The sequence below is a fragment of the Lepisosteus platostomus genome, chromosome 2 (assembly GCF_059453375.1).
Source record: "Lepisosteus platostomus isolate fLepPlt1 chromosome 2, fLepPlt1.hap1, whole genome shotgun sequence".
NCBI classification, from domain to species: Eukaryota; Metazoa; Chordata; class Actinopteri; order Semionotiformes; family Lepisosteidae; genus Lepisosteus; species Lepisosteus platostomus.
In genome coordinates this window covers 72,382,904-72,407,721 of record NC_142612.1, presented here as the reverse complement: position 1 = coordinate 72,407,721, position 24,818 = coordinate 72,382,904, and the positions used below count along the sequence as shown (strand labels likewise).

Genomic DNA, 24,818 nt, shown 5'->3' with positions numbered 1-24,818 from the left:
GAACACGGACATTCTCGGGAATCAGCGCGGTACCTTGGATCGCCAGGCTGTGGCTTTCTGGCTCCGAGCTCCACCCTCCGAGCCTCGTATATTCGGTTAATGACAGAATTCCCCAGCTCACACATCAGCTGCCAGCACAGAGAAGCTCAGTCAAACATCTCGACAATGGCGTATAAAACACAACAGTAATCCTGCAGGTTTTTAGTGTCACACAGTTAGAATGTCACAGTCTTTTCTTTCTTGCAGGTGCCAGGGTACTTGTAGTGTACTTTAAATCCGTCGATTATCACATTGAAGAAATAAAGAGAGCTTTTCTGGGTTTCACTTTTCAATCATCCCTACAAACCTTGCTTTTTGGAAGGGCTTTTAGCGTGACACACTGCAAGCGCCCTCTCTTCAAACCATTTTTGTGGACCTTCCGAGTGAAACGATCACAGTGAAAAGTCACAGCCCAGGATGTCAGAGGGGACAAAACAAAAGTCTTAACCTACTGTTTTTCAAGTGTTTGATCAATGTAGTAATGCTTTTCCAATCAACAAACCTTATGGCTTTCAAAGATCGTATTCATGTTGCTTCCAAAGATAGGCAAGCAGTTATATTCACTGAGACAGTAAGAAGGATACATTCCAACACTCATTTTTCATAAAGCACTTCTCTGTCTGCTTAATGCTGTCTGCTGTCTTGCACTCATGTGTTTATTTGAATTTTGCTTCTGCAATCCAAGCCACAACCTGACTCACCTTTAGCAGTTCAGGCTCCCAGGTGTCTAACGTTAGAGATCTGACTTTGGAAAAGTGGACACCTAGACTCCTAAAAAAAAAAGAAAAAATTATATGTTTGCGATACTTATTCAGCTGCTTTGGACCCGCGCCTCATCCTGTAAAGCTGTTAAGTACTTTGAGTGGAGTGTCCAGAAAAGCGATATACAAGTGTAAGGAATTATTATTATTATTGTAAACATTACTGTTAAGATCACTTTAAGAGTCATGGGTCAGTCATTGAATTTGATGTGCATAGGGCAATCAGCAATTACTAATAACCACAAAAGTGAGAAATTCAGCACAGTATCCAACTTTGAAAACGAGAATATCAATTCAGCAAAGAAGCAGCTAGGAGGATAAAGTTTGCATCATTTCATCTAAACTGCAAAGGACTACCACAGACCACTGATCCAGACAATCAGGACATTCCTTTTCTTTTACACACCTTTCACTACCGTCAATAAGAAAGGCTCATCACAGCGCATCTCACTGTTCCTTTTGGACTTGACGGTATTTCACGTTCAGGGAGCTGACACGTTAGAAGCTGGGCCGCCAGCAAGCTGCCTGGGTTACCTGTGGATGCCTGAGCAGTCGATGCACAGCGTAATGCCCAGGTTGATGCTCGCCCAGCGGGGGTCTGCCAGCCCGCAGTCACAGCAGACGGCATTGCCCGGGATGGCCAGCACCCGCTGCAGGGCGCTCTCTCCCTTCAGAGACTTCTCCTTCGGCTCGCTGCCCGAGTCCAGGCTGCCGGTGGACGTGGAAGATTTCCTGTCCAGCTTCTGCAAACACCGGACGCGTCACCTCACATGTATCTGCCTTTCCTGCCAGGATTACTCAAACCCTAACGCTGGTATCGGAAAGCGGATACCCTTGTGAAAAGGGGGCTTTAGAACCAGAATCAACAGAGAAGTTAAAAAGTATTTGCTTGTTTTCACTTTGAAAACACTCCTTTCAATGTCCACAATATTTTCCAGTGCAATTTGCCTCGTGCAACCTGAAACAGATAAACTACAACTTGACTTGAAAATGAAATGAACATTTCCACCTGCGTTTCCTAGGAAAGTGGAAATAATCTTGCAACTTCTTTGGATTACGGTATAAGTTCCAATCTAAAAAACACTTTTTCTCCTCTTGATTAATGTGGATAGCTTTAAACTAAATCTAACCATAGCAAAAAAAAAACTATAAAAGTAGAAGACGCCTGTTTTAATGGGTAGGAAAAACAAAGAGCCATGGGATCCATAAAATGCAAGCTGTGGAAGACAAACAGATGTGCAGTGTTTAAGCAGGGGAGGGTGACTGACCTCGGCATCTTCTCCTTTCTCCCTGAATGCCGTGGCGATGCTGTTCTGCACAGCTTTAATCCAGGCCTGCCGCAGTTTCTCCGAGTCGGCCTGCATCATGCAGCTCCTGGAGGGGGGGGAGGGGGGAGGGGTTGGGGCAGAAATTCATCAGCCCTCCTCTCGGTCAATGTACAGTTTCTGCACCACCACAGCTAGTGGTTTACCTGCTTCCACTGTCAACAGCATTAAGGTGACCAGCCAAATCAATCCCCCTCGCTCAAAATAAACACTGTCGCTATTCCACAACTGTTTGGTATTCAAACAGTGCTCGGAGCTCGGCTGCTACCTCCCCGAGGACAGTCCTGCAAGGTCAATGCTTCTACTCATCACTGGCCTCACAAACTGTAAGCCTTCCTATTGAACACGCAGGATCCGATTTCCTGTGTCAGGGAAACTGTGCACGCACTAATTAATTAACGATCGAGGGCGCCCTGCACTGGAAAGGAAGGAGGGTGGAACAGCAGGTGTTTCACTGGCGTGTCCATGTCCTGCGTAGCGCCGTCTCGGGGGGGGGGGGGGGGGGGGACTCACTTGGTGGGCGAGACCACCTCGAAGCAGAAGCGGCGCTCGATGTCCTCGCAGTGCTTCACCGTGCAGAGCCGCAGGTCCTCCACCACTACCGTGGGGTTGTCCTGGTGGGGGACAAGCCCGGCAGGACAAGGGGTCAGCAGTGCGCCGCACACTGACACAGCACTCACACACTCCAGGGGTCATGACGCGTCTTGGGCCACAGCTACTTCACTGCACTTTTCGTGGTCAAAAAAAGAGGCCAAATGGACACCTCGCGGCTCCAAAAACCACACCTGACTTTGGGATTTCGAACGGGGACTCCCAGAAAGCATACACATGGCCCTATACAGCTCTTTTAAAGAGATGTGGGCTTTGTAGAAGAAATGGTGTTAACACTTCTCCTGAATACAGGTCAAGTGTTAAATGAGATGCAGAATACAAATCTAGAAAGGCTACACATTAGAATACAGCACAATCTTCTTTTGATAATATACTTTTTTACATGCGTTCTACGCTTAAATATTAAAAACAGAAATTCAGAGGTCTTACCTTAAATTTCTTCTGGTAAACTAGCTGATTATTTTGAATAGAGAACCAGCGCCTGAAGATTTAAATAAACAATGATTAAGTTTATTTAACTGTAATAAGGCAAACTCTACAGAGCTTTCGTGGACCAAATGCATAAGATCAGGAAATAAGAACACACAAACTGCAGGTACACCCAATTACTTTTAAAAAAAAGAAAGTGTCTCGAAAGGTACATACGTATTTATTAGATTTGAGATCTATATAAAAGAGAGTTCTTTTTAAAACTACCATAATGATAGACAGCATTTAATTTTTAATTAAATATTTCGTGAAATAAGTACTTATATCATACTAATTCGATAATCTAAGATTATAATAATGGCCTTAGTTTAGCAGTACAGGTTTTATGAATGGAAAGAATTAAAAGTTCTTTTGAACTACACATCATTACCTGCACATACAACCACGTAATTTGACATCATTACCTGCACATAAAACCACATTTTAAAATATTTCAAATTTCTGATTGATTTTTTAAATTTTCCCAGCAGCACACAAAATCCATACACTGTACATCAGATGATGTGCAATTCATGATCAAACACATTACTAACTAAAATGCTAGCAAAGCCACTAAGCGAGTCCTTTTAGATGACAAGCACAGCTTGCTTGTAGTGTTTAGAGATTATTACTATGATTACTCCTTTTTGCTTCCATTTTCACAGACTGCAAAACAACTTCTTTGCATCCCAGCCACTTTTAGTTTTTGCTGAACACCTTACTGGCACTGCACACACAAGTCCACAAAGGCATCAAATCAAAGTGCAACTTCATGTGCTCAAAAAGACAAACCAGAATAGAACCTGTTCTTTCCCCCCAAAAAAGAATCATACCTCATAATTCTTTAACTATTACACTAACAAGAAAAGTTTATAATACCGTTAATGTATTACATCTAATTGGTTTAATAAATAATGATGATCATACACACAAGAGGTACCAGGCTTGGCAAAACAAGCTCTATACAGCAATCATTTTTAAGGGCACTGTATAATTGTATGCACTGTAGGACCTACCATTAAACTGGCTTACTGACATTTATCTGTAAAACTGCTTACAGTACCAGTCCTACAGCAACTGCGAAGAAAGACCGAAACTGTACAATAAAGTCAGTAACTTGTTTAATCCAAAATAAAATGTCTCATAACTGAAATTTGACAAGGAAAATAATGTGGACAAAGCTGCCTTGACTGATGGAGGAAAAAAAAAGGCAAAACAATTTATTGAATTGAAAAGTAGTATGGACTCCTTTTCCAGTTTGATAAGGTCCTAGCAAAGCACCTTGTATCATTTAGGGGGGTGGGGGTCAAGTCAGCACAGATCACAACACCACCTCTCACTGGCAGCAGCAGTGTTAAACCGAGTTTAGGATAATACTGTGCCTTCCTCATAAAGACATGGACAAGGTATTGATTTTCTGCCAATTGTTGCAGCCCAAAATAGAAGTAATTAAAAAGGCACCTTTAATATTTTAGGGTTAATTCTGCTAACATATATAAATATTACTATTAGGTTTGTATAACAGATAATGGGTTAGGATCTGAATATTTTATAAAATTAGTATCAGTAACAAGCTGAAAATGATCAGCACAAGAAAATATTTATATACAATACTTGTATATAATATCTGCTGTTTTAAAAAAAAATCTAAGGGCTGAGCTTTAGTGTGTCACACATCCAGTGGGCCAGTTAATGTACTGTGCAAAAACCCATGAAATTGCTTACCACACAGTCCCAGGAGACCTATTCCAAGTTCCTCAACTTTTTGTTAAAGAAAAAGTAAATAACATGAAGTCTAAGGACAGTCAGGAGAGCTTTCAGCGACCACAGTCACACTGTCTCAGTGTAGATACGCTCCATAAAAAGCAAGGCGACATCACAGAAAGAGCATTTATTTTCCTGCAAACTCACTTCTAGAGGTGTGTCCAGTTAAGCTAGTTTATTTTCATCTATATTCGGCAATCAGGACAATTTCTTTAAACAGTGGCCAGGTACATGATTGCAAGTAATGTGAAGCTCAGCAGGCAGGGGTCAGAGCAGGGATGAAGCACAGGCAGGGATCAGGGTTTGAGGTCAAAACAAGCAGGTCAAGTACCTGTTTTGGGAGGGCTTTTTCCTGGCATGGGACAAATAGGAGGAAGGGTCAAATCATGAGGAAAGTTTAAAACAAACACATACAAAGAGACAAAAAAAAACAGGAACATTTGAATATGCTCAAAGCCAGTGATGATGCTAGAGAGGCAATGGCAGAAAAAAAGTGATGACTATTTAAACTGCATATAAAAGCAAAATTTACATGTATGCCACTACAGCTAGATGGGAAGTAATTCATTAAATGGGATTCTATTTGCTTATGTAAACAATTAGCAACAAATGACTCTCAGTGTGAATGAAAGTGATAAGAGTGTTAAATTATCTGTTAAATTATCTACCACTTAGTTCTACAAACCAGCCTACAAAAAAAAACAACAACTTTCAGAGGCTGGCTGCATCATGCAGATTTATCTTCATACTCAAGCACAATTTTTGCTGTGGATTCCAATTTAAATGTCATGCTACGGAAAAGATCATCTGATTTCTGCTTACGACAGTGCCCCGAGACTTATTATCCTGTAAATACCTACTCAGTGCCACAACTAGTCCTCTCAAACGAGCCAGCTGCAACTAAATTATTTTTCAGATTGGGGTAGCACCATTAATTAATTGTAGAAGCTTGTAAGAATCTGATTAATGCACATGAAGAAATTACTCTTTGTTAGGGATTTGGAATCTCATTCGACTGCCACATAAGAAATACATTCCTTAACAGTCTCCCACTGACACAACAGGTGATCTCCACCTCATGGTCTCCTCAAAATCAAAAGAAAAAGAGCTGCAGTACAGAAGGCAGATGCAGTCTAACAGGATGAAAGGAGGAATATTTTTTCTGTTGACAGCATCCATTTCCTAAATGTCAACTGATCCGTTGGGATACATTTCCCTGGTTTGGAAGGTGAAATGTCCCTCTCCAGTCTTTTGCCCCAAGCATCCAGGAATTCCTACCTGTTCCATGTTTTGAAGGCATTGCTCGCTCTTTTGAACAGATAACCCTCCATGGCAATTCCATTGTCTGCATCCACATTGTACTCCAGCTTGGTGTCGTCATTCGAGAAGTCCTGAGACGAAAACGAGAGGCATCAGGCAGAGACCAGATCGCCAGGATCCAGCTGCTGAAGTCAGCGTGTTGGATGAGCATGGAATCAAAAGTGAAAACAGACCCCGGACAAGTATACTTCTAGATTCAGGAAGACAATGGCCTTATCGAGATGATCGCCATGACGATGGTGCTTTTTTTTTTTTTACACACTAAACTGCCAACGTTTGTGGAACTGGTGCTCGGTTTCAGATGACTTGTGTAATTCAGCCTGAAGCTATGCCTCCTAACCCAGTTGTAAAGTGTGGGTAGTGGGTATTAAAAAGTGAAATGAAGCTATAAAAGAGGTGTTTGGTGCAACAACTTTCTTTGTAACAAGACTTTTCACCCAAAATGTGACACAAAAGATTGCCGACTATATGCTGGTTTACAAGCAAAATTACACAAAATATTTAGGGAGAGCAAGAAACAGTAGCTTTTGGGTAATTTTGAAGCAAACAATTAGAAGTTGAAGAAAAACAAAACAAGGAGTTTTGGACAACTTGTTTCAGAAACCATACTTAAATTTGGGACATATAATGTCAGAGGAAATGGTAGGATCAGGATTTCTGGTGATTCAGACCCCTTCATTCATAACATTTATCATCTGATTTAGTTTTAGTAGGAAAATGATCTCCATTGAGGACATATGAGCCTTTTCATCCTCACCAAAGTCTCTTTGCTCAGTAATACAATACATGTCATGAAACTCCAATGAGTAGTGACAATGTTTTTGAAATCTACTCCCAACAACCCATAGCATAACAGATTGCGTAAATTAAGAGTTTCACTCACTGTTAATTTGTATGTTTGCCTTTCATTCAGATGCTTCATTTATAAAATAACACAAAAGGCTAACAAATTAAGTTTTGAGACCATCAAAATAAAATTCCTTAAGGAATACAAACATTCATAAACCCCTATTTTCTTCAATCCTTCACTAACCTCCTGTCCTCTAATTCAGTATGTTAACGTATTTTACAATTTTATACACATAGCAGGTTGGAAACCATTATTACTGGAATCAGCTAATTCAGGCCCTTCTCTGAGTGGTTTTCTTATATGCAGTGGGGAAAACTGTTATAACTTTCAGGGCAATGAATGCCAAAGCGTTCACAGGATGCCCATTCAAAAACCAGACAATAAATGCACCAAAAATTAAATGTAGATCTTACTTCTCGGTCAGTTGCTCAGAAACGTCAGCTCATTGATGCTAGTCAGTAAGGATATACTACTCTGTATGCTTCTTTGCAGAACCAGAATGCAAAATAGCAGAATGCAGAATGCTCTAGCAGAATCTGAAAATGAATTATTCATGGCTTCCAGAATCTCATGTTGGCTCTACTGCTACATTTTTATCACAAAATCTTGACTCCCAGATTGAAGTCAAGGGTTCTTTCTGACTGCTGCCACTTTAGCTTAAGAGTTAAATAAGACAGCAGATGGGAGAAGGGGGTGACGGAACAAACAGCAAGTGTTTCTCAATGCCAGTGTACAGTATGTCTCCAAGTAGGAACTGGTCTCCACAGTGCTGACAAACAGCCAGAAGTAAGCTCCTTGTTCCTCTGATTCTTTGCAATGCACAAATAGAGTCTACAGTTCCCTTCTCTCACCGCAGTTGAGACTACAATGCTAATAAACTGCTTCTCAGTCTAGAATTTTCCATGCTGACCCAGTCGGAGGGAGCAGTTTATTTTTGGAGGCAGAATATTTACAGCTAACACTGCCAGGACCTGTGTTCCTGTTGGAGGATCAGAATCATCTCAGATGAATCAGATCCCCCCCAAGTGCGATTTGTAAAATGTTTATGACTGATCCTCCTGATAATGGGTTATTTTCATTTATCAAAGGGGGAGACTGGTTTAAACTCCAGTCCCCAAAGATGTGATGTGATGTGATGTGATCCTGGAACCCAAAACCAATTTTCAAAGCTATCTGAAAAACGTTTTCTCATCACTCTACAGATTTTAAGATGCCATTTGAACTACCATACAATCCTCTTTGGAGCTAGAAGGCGTGTCATTTTGTTTTTGTTGTAACGCTGTATCATAAAAAAGAATAACACACTTTGATTTAACTTAAAATTCTTTAGATACATGCAAGCCTATCTTCTGCAAGCAATGAAAACCTTCTCGTGGAATCAGCAGATTTTAAAACAATCATGGATGGAATCCAGTTAAAATCTCTGGGTATAGGCGATGACTACTCTGAAACTAGATCAGATTCATATTTCTGTTTCAGAAAATAAGAGAAAACAGAGAAACAATGAGGAATGAGTAGGTTCAGACACATTAAAAAGCTACCTACAGCTGTCGAGCTCCAAGCACAAAAGCAGCGGACATCTGGCAATGAATCAGACTCTGCCACCTAAAAGTTTGTATTAGAACAAGGAAAACTGGTTTGGCCAAGAGTCAAAAGGGAAAACACTGTACTGTACTTAAATCAAAATCACAGATGAGAACATCCCCACACGACTGGTCCTGATGGCCTGATGAGACTAGATCCCTAGACACGTCCACTCTTGAAATACACAGCTTTTTCATCTTTGCCACTAATGCTTCACCGTGAGCAGCTAGTTTACCGCACTCCAGCCCATCATCCCTCACCTCTTAAAACACCGATAAACACAAAGGGTAAACACTTACCAGATACCACACATAATGGAACCTGCTGAAGATTTTCATGCTGCTAGCGTTCTTTGCTTAGGTTTATTCCAACTTAACCAGTGACTGGAATGAAGGCCAGAAAAATTCTGAATCCTGCTCAGTTCAGGGCATCTCTGTGACTGCCCCAGTGCAATGTTCTCTAGAAGCCTGCCCTACAATCGGGGCACATGGTAGGCTTACAAGAGTGTCTATACACTAGCTTCGATCACTACTAGTTGATGTGCATTACAAAGCAGGTCTGAGAGTTCTGAGCTGTGTAACTCAACCAGATGACCTGCTGTCTTAAATTAGCTCCTCCTCTCCACTTTTCAACACAGCAGTACAAAGACCAGTTCTGCATTCAATGAGGTTTCTCCTATCCAGACAGCCAGTCAAATTAGTAGTGGCGATTGGAATAACACAACCAGGTTGCAGCAGTGACTTAATAAAGGTTTATCCAGCAATCTGTATATGAAACCTTTTATAATGTCATTAAGAGCATCAAATTTAGAAGCATAAAGGTATTATGTTTCACTGTTATCTGACATGAAATATGATGGTCATAAACAATAATTTGCACATTATACATACGCAGAAGTTAGCTAATTCCATAACTATGGGATTTTTCATCCACACAGAAGGAAGTTACTGATAGAAATAAACAAGAACCTTCATTAGCAATATATCAACACTAGCTTACAAAATCCCAGGTTTTAGAAAATACATAGTTCATACTGGATAAAGAGCATACTGAGTTCTGTTACAGTAACCTCCTTATTCATGAAAATATATTGAACTTTCATTCAATACAGTAAGACTGCCAGAGGACTTGAAATATTTGCATCATTGAACCTATTTATTGAAATGCATATACTTATTTATGTAACCATACAAAAGGTCAATACAGTAAGGACATTCTATTTGTTATTTAGCTAAATTAAATAAATAAAACTAACTTGACTTTAATGTGGATTATATGTCAATACATCCTACCGTATATAACCGAGATCATGCTCTCTGTATAGTGGGAGCTGCACAGTGTAATTAAGCATTCTGCTCCATAGGAGCTACAATCAAATCACTAAATTCAAGGTCTTGGAAGAAGCACAGAAATGAAGATACAATGGCACAATAAAAAGACAAAGGCTTACCTGCAGAGCAGCCTGAGAACAGCAAAGAGGGAAGAAAGAAGATCAGATTATAAACTGCAGATACAGGGAGCGGGAGAGCAGGAGGAAAAAAAGGCACTTGCATAAAAATAGCAGCCTGCACAGAGAGGGGAGGGCCGGGCAGACAAAGACAGAGCCCTCGACACGAGCAGTCAAGGGCAAGCTGGTGTTAGCACCGGCATCACATCCCTCTCTCCCTGTGGGGGTCTGCTTGAGCAACAGCCCGGACCTGACAGCTGCCCTGCTTCTCACCTGTTCTATAGCTTGAAAGAAGAAGTAGATAACACCGTTTATAAATCTGTTGGCTTTTTTACCAATAACCACAACTTTTTGCAAAGAACAACGACTGTTATCTCTACACTAAGAGGTGTCATGGGTACAGGCTGCTTGCAAATGAATGAAAAACGAGAGGATATCTGACACATTCCTATTTGTGCCGCATCACAGGAGCAGGGCTGTAATGGATCCTACCTGTCCTGTATGCATGCCTACCTAATCCTTCCTTTGCACTTTAATAATGCATGACACTGGCTAACAGGATACTGCATCTCTCTCAGGGATAAGATTGCACTTAAAAAAAAGGAGCTTTTCCCAACAACTGGCATGACAAATTGTTAATTATGCTAATTACTACTGATTTAAAAAAAGCTTACTTAATACTGTATTAGACAGCAGTACAACAAGACTACCTAATAATGTGTCTGTTCTCATCATCTTAGTTTCCATACGGCAGCAAAAAAGCCAGAAGTCTTTGCTGCACAATTGAAGAGTTTCAGTTAAAATCAGCAGTGCAGTACTAAAGCACAAAATCCTCCAAAATGGAAAATATTTTGAGAGGGCAAGAATTCAACACTGGAGAGAGGGTAACAAATGCAAACTGGACACTGCATACAGTTTAAAGAGTAATCAAACAATGAAAGAAAACACTTTCACTTCACCTTCCAAAGCACTTTCTGACATCAGCATGAACATGGTGAATTCTAATCTGAGAAATGTGTATTTTATATATCTTCAAGAGGATGTCTGTCCAGTTCCTTTTCTCAGATGACTACGTGCAAAAAGTACTATCATGGGTCACATGATTTAGCAGGACAGGCCGAAACTGAAATTCATTCATTTATACCAATACAGCATGCTGCCAGTCATGCTACTGCTGATCACATGACACGTCACCAGTCAGACTAGAGGAAACTATTGTTATTCTTACAATGGAACATATTAAATGTGGCTGCTTTCCATAAGAGTCAAAATCTTAGTATTTTCAACAACTGAGATAAACCCAGATCCTGCAGATGCTACAGGATTGTCATCTAATTTTCTCTGTGTTTGGCTGATTTTATCTGAAAAAAAAAAACAATTTTCATAGGCTATGCATTTTCTTTAGGTTCTACGCCAGGGACACACGACTTGTATAAAAGATAACAGATGACAAAAATTGATCAAATCAGGGGAGGTGAGAAGCCCTTACCTTCTGCTGGATGGTGGAGTGCTTCTGCTCCATGTCTCGTTTCTCCTTGGCTGCATCCACCACCAGCTGGTCCAGCTACGAGAAGAAAACAAGCCGCTGTTCAATCACCTAAGTACAGTTGCAAGAAAAGGTTTGTGAACCCTCTGGAATTACCTGGATTACTGCATTAATTACTCATAAAAATGTGGTCTGATCCTCAACTGAGTCACAATAATAGACAAACACAATCTGCTTAAACTAATAACATACAAACAATTGTTCTTCTTCTTGTTAATATTGAACACATCGTTTAAACATTCACAGTCCAGGCTGGAAAAAGTATGTGAACCCTGGTAGAACCTCCTTTAGCAGCAATAAACTCCACCAAATGTTTCCTGTAGCTGCTGATGAGACTTGCACAACGGTTAGGAGGAATTTTAGACCATTCCTCCTTACAAAACTGTTTCAGTTCATTGCTATTTCTGGAATTCCTTGCATGAACAGCTCTCCAGGTCATGCCACAGCATCTCAATTGGCTTGAGGTTTGGACTCTTGACTTGGCCATTCCAGAACACAAATTTTCTTCTGTTTAAGCCATTCTGTTGATTTACTCCTGTGTTTCAGGTCATTGTCTTGTTGAATCACCCAACTTCTATTAAGCTTCAGATGACAGACCGCTACCCTGACATTCTCCTGTAAAATTTCTTGATACAATTTTGAATTAATTGTACCCTCTATGATAGCAAGCCGTCCAGGCCTTGAGCCAGCAAAGCAGTCCCAAACCATGATGCTCCCTCCACCATGCTTCACGGCTGGGATGAGGTTTTGGTGTTGGTGTGCAGGGCTTTTTTTTCTCCAAACATAGCGTTGTGCGTTTCTGCCAAAGAGTTCAACTTTTGTCTCATCTATCCGTAGAACATTGTCCCAGAAGCTATGTGGAACATCCAGGTGGTCTTCTGCAAACTTGAGACGTGCAGCAATGTTTTTTTGGAGAGCAGTGGTTTCCTCCGTGGTGTCCTTCCCTTAACACCATTCTTGTTCAGTGTTTATCTTATAGTGGATCTTATAGTGAATCTTTGCAGGACGCCCACTCCTAGGGAGAGCAGCAACAGCACTGAATTTCCACTTGTAGACAATTTGTCTTACTTTGGATTGATGAACACCCAGGCCTTTTTCAGCATCTCTACAAATTTTCTTCTAAGGTTCTCTTATATTTCTTTTGATCGGGGCATGGTTCACATGAACAGCTCTTTCTTGAGAAGAGCAGACTCTGTCAATAACCAATCTTTGTGTGCCTTTTTCATAGGGCAGGGCACCTCCAAACTCATCTTATTGATTGGAACACCTGACTCCAATTAGCTTTTGGAGAAGTCATTCCAGATTTCAAATGACCAACAGCCGGACACAGTGACAGAAGATACCATTGATATAGCTTGGTACATGACTAAATGCACACATGGGAAGACTGAAAAAGAGGGAGGTGAGTGTCCAGCTACCAGGTTGCATTTGCAACCTACCATAGTCCTTACAGAGAACGGTCACAGTTATCAGCAAATTGTCCCAAGTATCAGCAGGTGGCACTGTGGCAAATCAATTTGATTTTTTTTTTAAAAAAGGATTTGGGAGCATGGAACGAGCTACCCAACCACGTTACTGAAGCCTTCGCTCCTTCAAGAAACAACTGAATGAGATCCTAGGGCTGCTAAACTACTACCCTCCAAAGTCCTCCTCTCATCAGTAACCATGTCTAACTTACGTTCTTTGACACATTCGTTCATTTCACACTAGTGGAAAGGCTGTACTTCAAAGACAAATCCCTCTCCAGATATCATAAATCTTATTGTTATTGTGTCAGTCTCTGTCCATTTGTTGTATATGTCTGGCTATCTGGAATGATATGTTCAGGTTGTTTAATTGTTACCTGCTTCATATAAATGTTCATTCTGAAAGCTTACAGTTAACATTAGTCAAAATGGTGACAATTGTTAATACTGTGTTTAGTGTTCTCTTCTGTGATAAAAGCATGCTTAAAACTATTATTACTAGGAAATGTGATTGTACTTCTCAGAGAAACATTTTATTGTAGATGCACAGATGAAAATTAAAATGTGAAGGGCAAACACAAAAAAACTAGGTGGAGGATTAAATAATTTAGAAAAAAATTAATTCCAACCCAGAGGAAGCTGGAAGATAGCCAGCTTGGTGATAAAATCTTTTGTTTACTCAAATCTACATGACAGCAGCATGGAATTTTTCTCTGCTGTAAGTCCCTAGATTATTCACTGAATTACGTTTCCTCAAGCTTGTGGTATGGACAATTCGCTGGAAACAAACTTTACCCAATACTTACCTGAAAAGGGGTTTTTCAAAAGCAAAAGAAAATTCTCTATGACAGAATTCAAAGGAAGCTATCAGAGCTATAGACCAGAATCACACTGATACAATTACAAACATCATTTCTATGAGCTCACTTGAAAAGCTCCTAACTTCTCTCATTGTACTTTTAATCAAGTTGTTTACATGTGTCATTGCATCTTATATATTATTCTTTTAATGATAGGATATCAATATCGCATTCCCTATTGCCTGTATTGCACTCTACATTTATAGAAAAGCATCTTAAGAATACTTTTAGGACAATCTTCTGAATCACAGAGAATTATCTTCCCATCATTTTATATTCATTTCATTTTTGTCTTTTAGGCAGAACACCCACATTCATGTCAGAATCTATACATAATCAAAGTCATTAAATGCAATAAATGACACTGGTTTCAATGCTAGAATACTTCTCTCTCTAGATATAAAATATAAGAGAAACAAGGTGCTGATACTGTATATAACAGAATTGTACAGTCAAGGAAATACAGCAACACGTGTTCAATGGATAAAAAAATCAAATGTATGGATTCAAATGTATGACACAGATTTCTAGTTCCTCAGAGTAGTATAAAGAAATTATCCATTTTGTACAACTAAATTATAATGAACTTTTTCCAAAGGTCTTTCTGTGAACAGACTGGAATACTAGATAATACTAGTAGAGACTGTTCACAAACACAACACTTGAGTTAGCCTCCGCTCAATTCAAGATGTGGACATCTGTTCCGGTTTCTATCGCTGCTCAACTATTCTATTTCCCCCCTTAATGCTACAACACCGATACAGAGAGCAAAAAGTGAAATGTTAACCTGTGGACAGCTCCTCCACAATTCGTGACACAAGCGCTCCAGTTTCTTCAACCTCATGGTGTAGACAGTGAACTTTCTCCAGAGATCAAAAATTAACTCACAGAGGCTCAGCCTGCCTCCTCGCCACTCAGCCACTTTTTACTAACTGTCATGCTTCCTGACTTGTGCCCTTGCTGACTACAAGACAATCCAGCATTGGGGAATTCCCTCTTCCTATGACAAAACACTCCACGCTAATGTGGACAATTTCCTTTCTCTCTTTCAGGTCATACACAGCAAAACTGAATGCTTAACAACCTGGAGGACAAAATAGCTGCGGCACATGTCAGTGTATTTGTTATTTTTTAACAAAAGCACATTAAACTTAAAGGTCTGTGGGCCTTGATGGAACACCAGGCTTTCACCCCACCTAGTCACAAATCTAGAATCAGAAAACCTGCTTGGCAAGAAATTAAAGGACAGAATTCAGAAGCAATCTGTCATCCTAAATCAATGACTAGTACAAGGCCTAGTACAAATATAATGTTATATTTAAAATAATTATGTGCGACAGTTTAAAGAGAACTGGTAAATTTATTTTATTTTCAAGTGTCCAAAACTAGGAATTTTTTGGTTTTTTTTGTAACTGCTACTACAATCACTGTATTTTGTTCATCTCTAGCTTCTCGTAATTAATGTACTATTTGCCTTGAGGCTTCACTTTCAAGGTTTACTCAGCAAATTCCTGGCAAGAAGCCTGCCTTTTGATAATAAAAAAGAAGCACAACCATTTGCAGCTGCATTTGGTTACATACTGCTGGAGAATCGCAGACCCTCTTAATATGTCATATGCATTACCATGTGAAGTTAAAATCCTTCGGTTCAAGTCTACGACGTTATATTTTTTGTTATATTGTTATTCATTAAGGTTTCCAAAATTTACAAACATCCTTAAGAGAGGATATAAATGGAGGGGTTAACTTCTTTCGACTATGGTAAAAAGCAAAATATTTTGTTTTAGTTCTGGAACATGATTTTGGAAAACAAAAACATTACCAGATAAGAATTTACAGATACGTCAACAAGAATGTTGAGTCGATCCCAGAGTTGTGCAGGATCTGGTCAATTCTACATTAGGTGGTGAGAATCCGACTGCTGTTCGGTCTCAATGCAGATCATAACAGAGACCCAGACAAACTCCAGAGCTCACCTGCCCTCCCAAGTCTTTCATTAATGGCTGCAGCTCACTGAACAGGTCATAGCCCTGATGGAAGAAGGTTAGGTGGGCATACATGAAAGACAGCATCTGCAGAAATTAAACACACAAAAAAAAGAGAGACAAGCTTCGATCAGTTTTATCCGCCTTTGATCAGCCTATGGCATAAACCAGAAAAAATAGAACAAATCAGTGCCAGATACAGACACTTCTGAATGTCTTGTATGCAGTTCTGGTATGCAAACATTTCTTTACTGGGTTTTGGTGTTCTGAATGGACAAAAAAGCAACTCACCGATTTGAGAATCTCAGATCTCCTTTTGGATTGAAGGACATTAATCTAAGGGAAGAAACAATATTTCCACTTTCAGTCACTTGTTTTCTTTTTCCTTCAAGGTTAGTCTTCAGTGAGCTACAGCATATCTATAATGGTGTTTACCTTTGTCAATAACACCTGCATTAAATATCTCCAGAACAGCACCTGCGCATAGCATCGGTTTGACACTTTATGGGCAAAGGATGAAAAAATACCTTTCACACTCAAGTTATTGATTGCTATTGATGAAGTAATAAAATGAAACAGTAATTTCCTGAATAAACATACACATGCTGCTAATCATACAGAATACAGATTAGTCACTTTTTTCTGTGAATGTAGAATTCGTAATCCTTCCCTTTTCTGACAGGGAATCACAGATGTATACAAAGAACAGAAAACAATACTTCTTTGCATTAGATAGGTGTGAAGATTGACAAGGTACTAAACCTTAAGGTTAAAAACAGAAGGGAAAATTCAATTCATTCAACTGTTATTAGCATGCAAAAGAGGTATGCTTTTTAATATTTATTTATTTTTACAGCTTATAGGCAGACTGTTATTTTTACTGTTATAAACTATTTTTATGTATTTCAATGCACTGTGGTTGTGGTTTTTTTCTACAGGTAGCAGGAAATCATTGACATTTTGCAATTAAAGTTTCACTGCTTATGAAAATATTAATATCATTCACAAACTACTTTTGCTACAACCTTGCTTCTCTGACCTTGAGCTTGGAGATCCCTAAACCAGTTAGTTTAATAGGTCATTGCTTTTAGAGACTGGCAACACCTGTAAGCTACAGATTAATCAAGTAATCATTTCAATTAAGGGAACTCTGGTCCTTAAAGGCTGAAGAGTACCAGGACTGTAGTGCTATATGATCTCTAACTTAATTAATAAATCACACATTATTATTTGATCACAGTGAAACTGTTCCTTATCTTTAAAAATTTGTGATTTCATGGATGATTGGGGCTGTTCAGGACCTGGGTTGGAGATCCCAGTATTATACAAACACACATCACTGAATAGTACTAGTGCAAGTACATTTTCACACCACTAGATGGCAAAAATAACTCATTCTTCATCCTTAGTAGAGGTAAACAGGCGACAGTACATAATACCAGTACACACACACACACAGGTGTTTTCCTGTGACAATTTCCCATCACCTCCCATTCTGTTATTTACTATTCTCTACTGTCAAACAAAACTCTACACAGGGTGAAAACACACCTAAATCAAAGTATTCTGGCACGTTTATATGTTAAAGAAGGTGCCATTGTGGATTACTAACAATATCACTTACAGTGTAAGGATGGCCCCACATTTTATATTGGCCAGGAGTTACTATATTTGTGGGGACGCTTTCACACATTTTCCATTTCCATATTGACAGGTAAACATGCCCCCTCCCCCCAACACACAGTGTCATATACCTGTACACCATAGTGAACACAACTGAACTAACCTTCAGTCATGACAGCTGCTTTTATCTGCCTCTACCTATACAGCCATGTGAAAAAGAAAGTACACCCTCTTTCCATTCTATGATTTTATATATCAGGGCCTAAATAACAATCGTCTGGTCTTCACCAACTTCTATAATTAGACAAATTCAGCCTCAGATGACAGACAACACATAACAGATTCCACTATGTCATTATTTATTCAACAAAACATAAGCCAACATGCAGAAGCCATGTGGGGAAAAATTAAGGTACATGACTGTACCCTTGATGCACACTGACAGCCACAAATCAGAACCAGGGCTTGTCTAGCTAGGTGGGAGAAACCAATGGCTAACATTCAGTGACCTGTTCACATCAATTTCTTGTAATCACGCCTTATCTGAGGCTATTTTTTTTAAATAAGAAATGAATGGAGCTAAAAGAAAGAGTCCAGCATGCATTTACTAGCATTGCCATTTCTTACACCTGTTGGACCAGCTCTTTTCCGTGACATTTGTGGGATGGGCTTGAAAAGAATGAAAACTAAAAGCCCTGATCAGATGTGTCTTAACTGAGCTCTTACTTACACTAACATGGGGTTTTAAACATAGATATAAACCTTCCAAAATCCATGCCCTGTATTTTACTTTTTTATCCTGAAAATATTTAGCAGCACATTTATTTTTTTCAGATATAAAACTAGTGGATGGGAAAATCTAGGGAATTTGACAAAGCTAATCCTCTGCAACCTTGCAGAAAATTCAATCTCATCTCGGCACACAGCGTCAGATAGGTTTTAATAAATGGATCTGATCTCTCATGAATAATGACAGCTCATAAAACAGCCACCAGAAGGCCTTCGTCTCTAAGGCAGGACAGATGTGTGAAATGCTCTCACAGCTGTTGCTGTGGTCATTAGCACATTCCTCCACAATGCTGGATACTCACTGAAAACAATTCTCACTAACATAAAAAGAGCAGGACCTAATTTTTATCCAGAAATATACATCACTCTCTTGAAGCCTCATCTACTTTGAGGATCCGGGTTAATAGTTGCACATAAACATAAGATGAGGACATCTGTAATTATCCCACCAGGGTTACAATTTCCCTGAAGGAACACCATTATTAGAGCTCTAATATTAAACAATTAAAATTGTTAAAATAGAACACAAATGTGTCAGTATGGAATGCCTTTACACACCAGATCAGAATTATTAATTGCTTTTCAATATGATTCAGACCAACATACACGTGTTCCAAGGTTTATCTTAAATATCACTGGTTTTCACACCCACCTATACAAAACATTTGTGTCCCATATGTAGCCACTAATATCAGGATTCACTATTCTCCGGAAATCCCTCAGACTTCAATGACTCTGGCTCAGACAACTGAGCCAATGACTCTAACACCAATAAGGGGTCTGGTGACAATTTTCGCTTGGCAAAGTCTAGAGACTGAATATGACCCCGAGGACTTCACCTTGCTTTTTAAAAAGTGCTTGAATACCCTTCTTTGGAGCTCACTGCAACCTTTTCACAAACCAAGAGCAACACAATTGCTTTATATATTACGAGCATTGTATATCAAATGCTGTAAAAGGGCGATGGTTTTACAAATGTTCTCTTAAAGCCATTTCACAGGTACTACGTTAGGCCTAATCCATCCTTCTGAACAACAAAAGGTTCCTTCACTAGGTGGATGAGCTGCTCAGTCTTTGTTAAAATAATATGCACAATTATGCTATGGTATGGTTATCACACGCCATGATGTGCTTACTTATATACTGTACCAGGGATAATTTACTAAAGGAGCTTTCTGTAAACCATATCAATGAGTCAAGAAGCATTAACATGATTCCTGGTGTGGTATTCAAGCCTTACATTTTACTTGGTCAAACTCCTGGATTGCTTGAAACCTTACTTGATCTAGAAAACAGGTTCTGTTCTTGGCTGACACTTTAATCGAGGAAGCCCCAAAGACATGCTTGTGCTCGTATTTGAAGACTATCCCCTAGAATGCTCTTTCAGTCACATGGCACAGTAAGATTAATAAGTGTTCTGCCCTCTGCAAACTGCTCCCCCTATGCTCAGTCTGTCTCAACTGAATGCGACTAGGACAATATCGGAATTTAATCAAATGATAGTAAACAAAAAATAGTAAAGGGTTGTGATTTCTTACTCAAGAGCACCTTACCAATTTATGACCTTCCTGAAAAAACGTATTAACATACTTCTGACCTCTAGTCAGAACCATACCGCTTTTTTTTATTTTAACCATCCTTTAATAAAAGGCTTTATTAAGAAATTATACCACTTCATTTCAGCAGTTCACACGAACAGGTTAACAGGCTAATTTCATGATAACATAATAATAATAATAATAATAATAATAATACAACTGCAGATTTGATCTAATGACCACCCAATATTGTCTCACCTAGGTATTCAAATATCCTAATAGAGGAGAAATTTGAGCTCTGTTTGGCTGCGACAAGGGACAAAAACTAAGAACCAAACTATAACCATGACGGGTTTCTTGACTACAATAAACGTATAGTTCTTATTCTTATAATATGTAGCAGAGGTGCTCATGTCCCTCGTCTTTTATCTTAGTTTCACTCCAATCACTTGTGGAGTCGAAGGTAAAGGTGGGGTGTCGGAAGAGCAGACATCGCTGCCTTCAAGTCAACTCCCATCGTCGTTTTATTGCTATTCAAAGCAGCATGCAAACAAATGATTTGCAACCTGGACCCAACGTCCAAAGGAAAAGCACAAAAGAAGACCTGTCATAATAAAGACCAATGACTGATCACTTAAATATTATTCTATTATGAACAAGATTTTAAAGGAAGCTGTAGAACTTGAAAAACTGGTCGTTAAGTAAACGGTTTTGCTGCCACACCCTCATAATATAAATCTTTGACTGGGAAATTACAGAGAAAAAACATCTAAAGCATAAGGGTCAGAAATAAACTGACATGCTGTATGGTGGTATAAAAAGTACAAAAATGGTTGTCTAGTCTGCCTCAACTGGATAAAAAAAACAAAACATTAGAAATAACCAAGGAAAAATGCTATTTTTATCAAAGATTTTATACTGGGCCTTCACAGATAAATTTCTCTGAACATGACAAATTTCTTCAGGTGTTGCTACAATAATGCCGCGTATCCACTCATCCCACTTCCTGGGTCTGACCTGCAGCACGTAGTCAAGGGCGATGTGTCGGAAGCACTTCCGGGTCGCGGTGAGGATGTTGGTGGCCTCCTCCACCTCATGCTGTTTGTTGCGTGCCGCCTGAGCGTTCTTCACCAGAGCGGCTTCTTTATCCTCGCTCACCTTGTCAAACTGTTTCTTGGCATCTTTGAATTTCCGAAGGTCCCTGTCAAAACCGCACAGAAGGAACGTGTGGGTTTCTGTCAAACATCTCCATGCAGACCAAAAATTAATAACACTAAGAAAAATCTCAAACACTGGCTTTTATAGTGTTTTACTCAATGCCTTCCATCGCAGTTAAGAGACAACAATTAAAAGATAAAAATATAAGTTCCTTCTTACAATGCTTTCAAACAATCTGGTGTTAGAATTGGTCTAGAAGCTGTCTTGATTTTGCACAAGTAACAAAACACACTCAAATTTCATAATAAGTGAACTCAGGATTGTATGATGCTTTTCCTAGGGTGCACAACTATGCACATCTATGGTGAAAGACGTTTTCACTCATTAATTAAGTAATGTGAACATTTTAATTAGTAAAACTCATAAACTAGTGAAACTATAACTAAACTTTTAAAATACCTTTAGTATCTGAAGTTTTTGGTGCACTGATATGACATACTTATAGCTTTTGTCTTTAACTGAAGATATTTTCTTGTACCATAAAACGGTTCTTTAAAGACATTTCTCACTTACAAACACTTACTCTTTCACAAACATTTGCAGCTGTGACTTAAGAGATCTCTGGGCTTGGTCAAATAAGATCTGAAATGAAATAACACGCATAACTTTGATCAATTACAGGGTAAGGGTGGGATTCTCCAGGTTGCTAAACAAAGGCAGAATACCATACAGAAATGAACCTCCACGTAAAAATTTAAAAATAGCAAACATCCAATTAACATATGCAATAAAAGCAAAAATAGAAGAAAAAAGAACAGGATATTGAAAGACACCTGCAGTTGTACATGGGAATCTATTGTTAACAATAACTGTTAAACAATTACTGTAACATATGAACATTGAAATATTTTGCAAGGATTTCAAAACAGGGATTCAACAACTTTCTCCATTACAGGTCATTTCATCATTCTCACAGTCTTAAAAACAGCTTCGGCCCCATGACTAAAGGCCATGTGCTCAGTGAATTCAATGAGAGCTTTTAGCTCAACTCAGCTGATAGGACCACATCTAATTTTAGTGATTAAGAGTGAGTCACTACCATATCTGTTTCTGCATTTTGCTTTTCCATTTTTAAAATGGCTGTAAACAGAAACAAGTAAAATTGAACAAAAACACAGATTTCATCTCTGCAGCAAAAACCCATCCTAACCCAACACACTTACAGTATTAACCTGCACATGGAAGTTCAAAAGGTTTCTTTTAACAGCGTTAAAGGCTTGGGAGAAAAGTAACATAACAGTGTCTTGTGATCTTAAACTACAGTAATCCCAAAACTAGATGTGGTAAATCCAGTCACGCAGCAGCTTGTAGCTTTATAAATACGGTATCTGTCTAGCTCTGACCTTTTGAGAGGATTTGACAGATGTCATCACTGAAGCAAAAATGCTATAGAAAAAGTCACATGCAGCCAATAGAATGTTTAAATAAGTAATTTGCTAAGAGTCCACAAGTTAGCTTCTGTAATTTCATTTTTATGCTGTTTCATTTCATTTCTGTATTTTCAACACATGACTCTCACATTCCTGCCAAGACTGTGCTCAAAGAGGCTCCTCTTCTGTAATCTTTATATTTATGGCAGGCTGGCTTCTTCCAATACTTGTCAGATCGAACAAGCAAAGAGCAGCTTGATGACAGGAGAGCCAGAAGATATCATTTCAATTAAGAGGATTTATTCTCTGCTGAAAAAAAATCTAAGAACACAAAAACACATCTATGTCCTACTGGCAGTGCCAATCAGGTGTGGCACTCAAGGAAACTCAAAGATTCAGACAATGCAAACGCAGGAAAACCAAATAATCAGAGGTATGTAAGGTAAGGTGCTCAAGATATTTTCCCCTTCTTTGCAGTTTGAGAAAATCAAATTACATTCCGTGTTTCAACCAGAGCTGAGAAGCACATCCCCCTGCAAATGTTTAATTTCCAACACTTTTGTTAGGATTTAAACCGATTTATTATAAAAGCAATCCACTGAGCCCCACTCTGAGACAGACTTTGGTATATTAGAGAAGGCTAACTTACAGTATGATAATTGATCATCTCCTGCAGACTCTCTGCAAACTTCGACAAACTGGACTGTGTGGAAAAGAAGGAAAACGTGTTAGGAAAAACACAGTGCACAGAAGATTCTACTACAGGCTATCCACAACAGGATATCAGAATGCAAGCATTTAATTACTTCAGGGCAATCCTAATAGTATAAATCTAGAACCAATATCTGCCGACAAACATTCACACCAGCTGTACCTTTTGAAACACTTAACACCAGGAAGGATTATAAAATTTGCTGTGAACTGGCTCTCATGGTAAACATGTTTGACAACGTTTAAATTAAGTGTTCTGGGCACATAAATCAAAGCAACCAGAATGAAAAAAGCCTGGTCAATTTGCTACATTCTTCTTGGATGGAGCAAAAATATAATGGGATGCATTATGGAAAACAAAATCCCGCATTTCCGTGTTTGAAGTCAAGTACAGTATATTATGTAATGATTCGCTACTTGTAAATCCAAGTCATGGACTTACCTCAATGACCACATCTTTCGCAGACTGCTGGGCGAGCTCTCTGATTCCATTAACAAACTGTTTGTTGGCTGTATTGTATGCTTTTCCGGCATCTATCATTCCAATGCACAGCTTTACCAGCTACAAAAAAAAGAGGAGGATGTTAACTTCTCTGAGCAAATAAGATTTTCAAGGCCCCAGTGGATAGTGGAGGTAATATTATCCGTTTAATTCACTAGAACCATGTGTCAAAAAAAACAAGGCAACTGAGACACATCCTAATACTATCTTGAAACCTGATGTTGAAGTTCAAAAGTTAATCAGGGTTGGTATGGTTAGTACTATGGTGGTAGACCTCTAAGGAAAACTAGGCTGGTAGTGTGAGTAGTGTTTTATGGAGCAGCAGCTGGCCTGGGAAAATTCAAACCGATGTGCCTGAGGTCAGGAACACTGGTGCTTTTGGAGGTGCGGTTCATTGGATGAAACCCCATACTCAGGTCCTGACCACTTGTTCATTAAAGCTCTTTAAAAGTCAAAAAGTTCACTGAAGTAACAGCACTGTTGGGAAGATCAAGGGGCTGTTAACCCCCCAGGATTTTGGTCGAATTCTTCCTTGGTCTAGTGCAATCTGAATTCAACTGTTGAAGCAACTATTTTTACTGTACCTGATCTACTGTGTAGTAGGGTTACTGGTGTACAGTGGCTGCACTGTGTCACCCAGGAGGGTGCTACAATCTGGCAGCGGGCTAAGTGCTCCCCCTTCTATGGGAAACATGGTTTATGTGATTGTACGAGCTTAGGCTTGGTTGCATCCTCCTCCTGCAGGAGAGTAAATCGGATGCACTTGCGTTAATGAACTGATTTGCCACCTGCAGAATGGAAGAAAAAGGGGTTCATTTGACTGGCCAAGTGCATAACTGGACACTCCTCAGTCAGAGTATATCAGCAGTCAGGTGCAGAGGCTGGGGGCTGCGTCTGAGCTCCGCAGATCAGGGAGGGAGAGTTGTGTAGGTGGAATCCTGAGCTGTAGAGGGCTTAGATAGTGCAGGAGTGTTTATTCAACTCCTGTGCCTTAACCTCAGCAGCCAGATGGCAGTCCTCACACCATTTTAAGAGAGATG

The 24,818-nt window shown here is 39.3% G+C and overlaps 1 protein-coding gene across 8 annotated transcripts in view; it reads right to left on the bottom strand.

Moving 5' to 3' along the window:
• Positions 1–24,818, bottom strand: part of LOC148677039 (arf-GAP with coiled-coil, ANK repeat and PH domain-containing protein 2-like) — a 70,631-nt gene that overhangs the window by 13,394 nt on the left and 32,419 nt on the right. For 4 of the 8 annotated variants that reach the window (XR_015929568.1, XM_088616935.1, XM_088616954.1 and 1 more), the window contains exons 3-16: positions 23,719–23,838; positions 23,215–23,268; positions 21,719–21,777; positions 20,995–21,178; positions 16,319–16,363; positions 16,019–16,114; positions 11,645–11,734; positions 6,248–6,357; positions 3,167–3,218; positions 2,639–2,739; positions 2,069–2,174; positions 1,335–1,543; positions 741–810; positions 34–128 (exon numbers count right to left, since the gene is read on the bottom strand). Coding sequence is in view for 7 of the 8 variants with exons in the window: in XM_088616935.1 (XP_088473061.1) it covers positions 34–128; positions 741–810; positions 1,335–1,543; positions 2,069–2,174; positions 2,639–2,739; positions 3,167–3,218; positions 6,248–6,357; positions 11,645–11,734; positions 16,019–16,114; positions 16,319–16,363; positions 20,995–21,178; positions 21,719–21,777; positions 23,215–23,268; positions 23,719–23,838 (1,391 nt within the window). In the remaining variant the exon portion in view is untranslated. Of the gene's footprint in view, positions 1–33; positions 129–740; positions 811–1,334; positions 1,544–2,068; positions 2,175–2,638; positions 2,740–3,166; positions 3,219–6,247; positions 6,361–10,173; positions 10,186–11,644; positions 11,735–16,018; positions 16,115–16,318; positions 16,364–20,994; positions 21,179–21,718; positions 21,778–23,214; positions 23,269–23,718; positions 23,839–24,818 lie in introns of all 8 variants that reach the window. The other 4 variants (XM_088616976.1, XM_088616945.1, XM_088616993.1 and 1 more) reach the window with 2 other exon arrangements.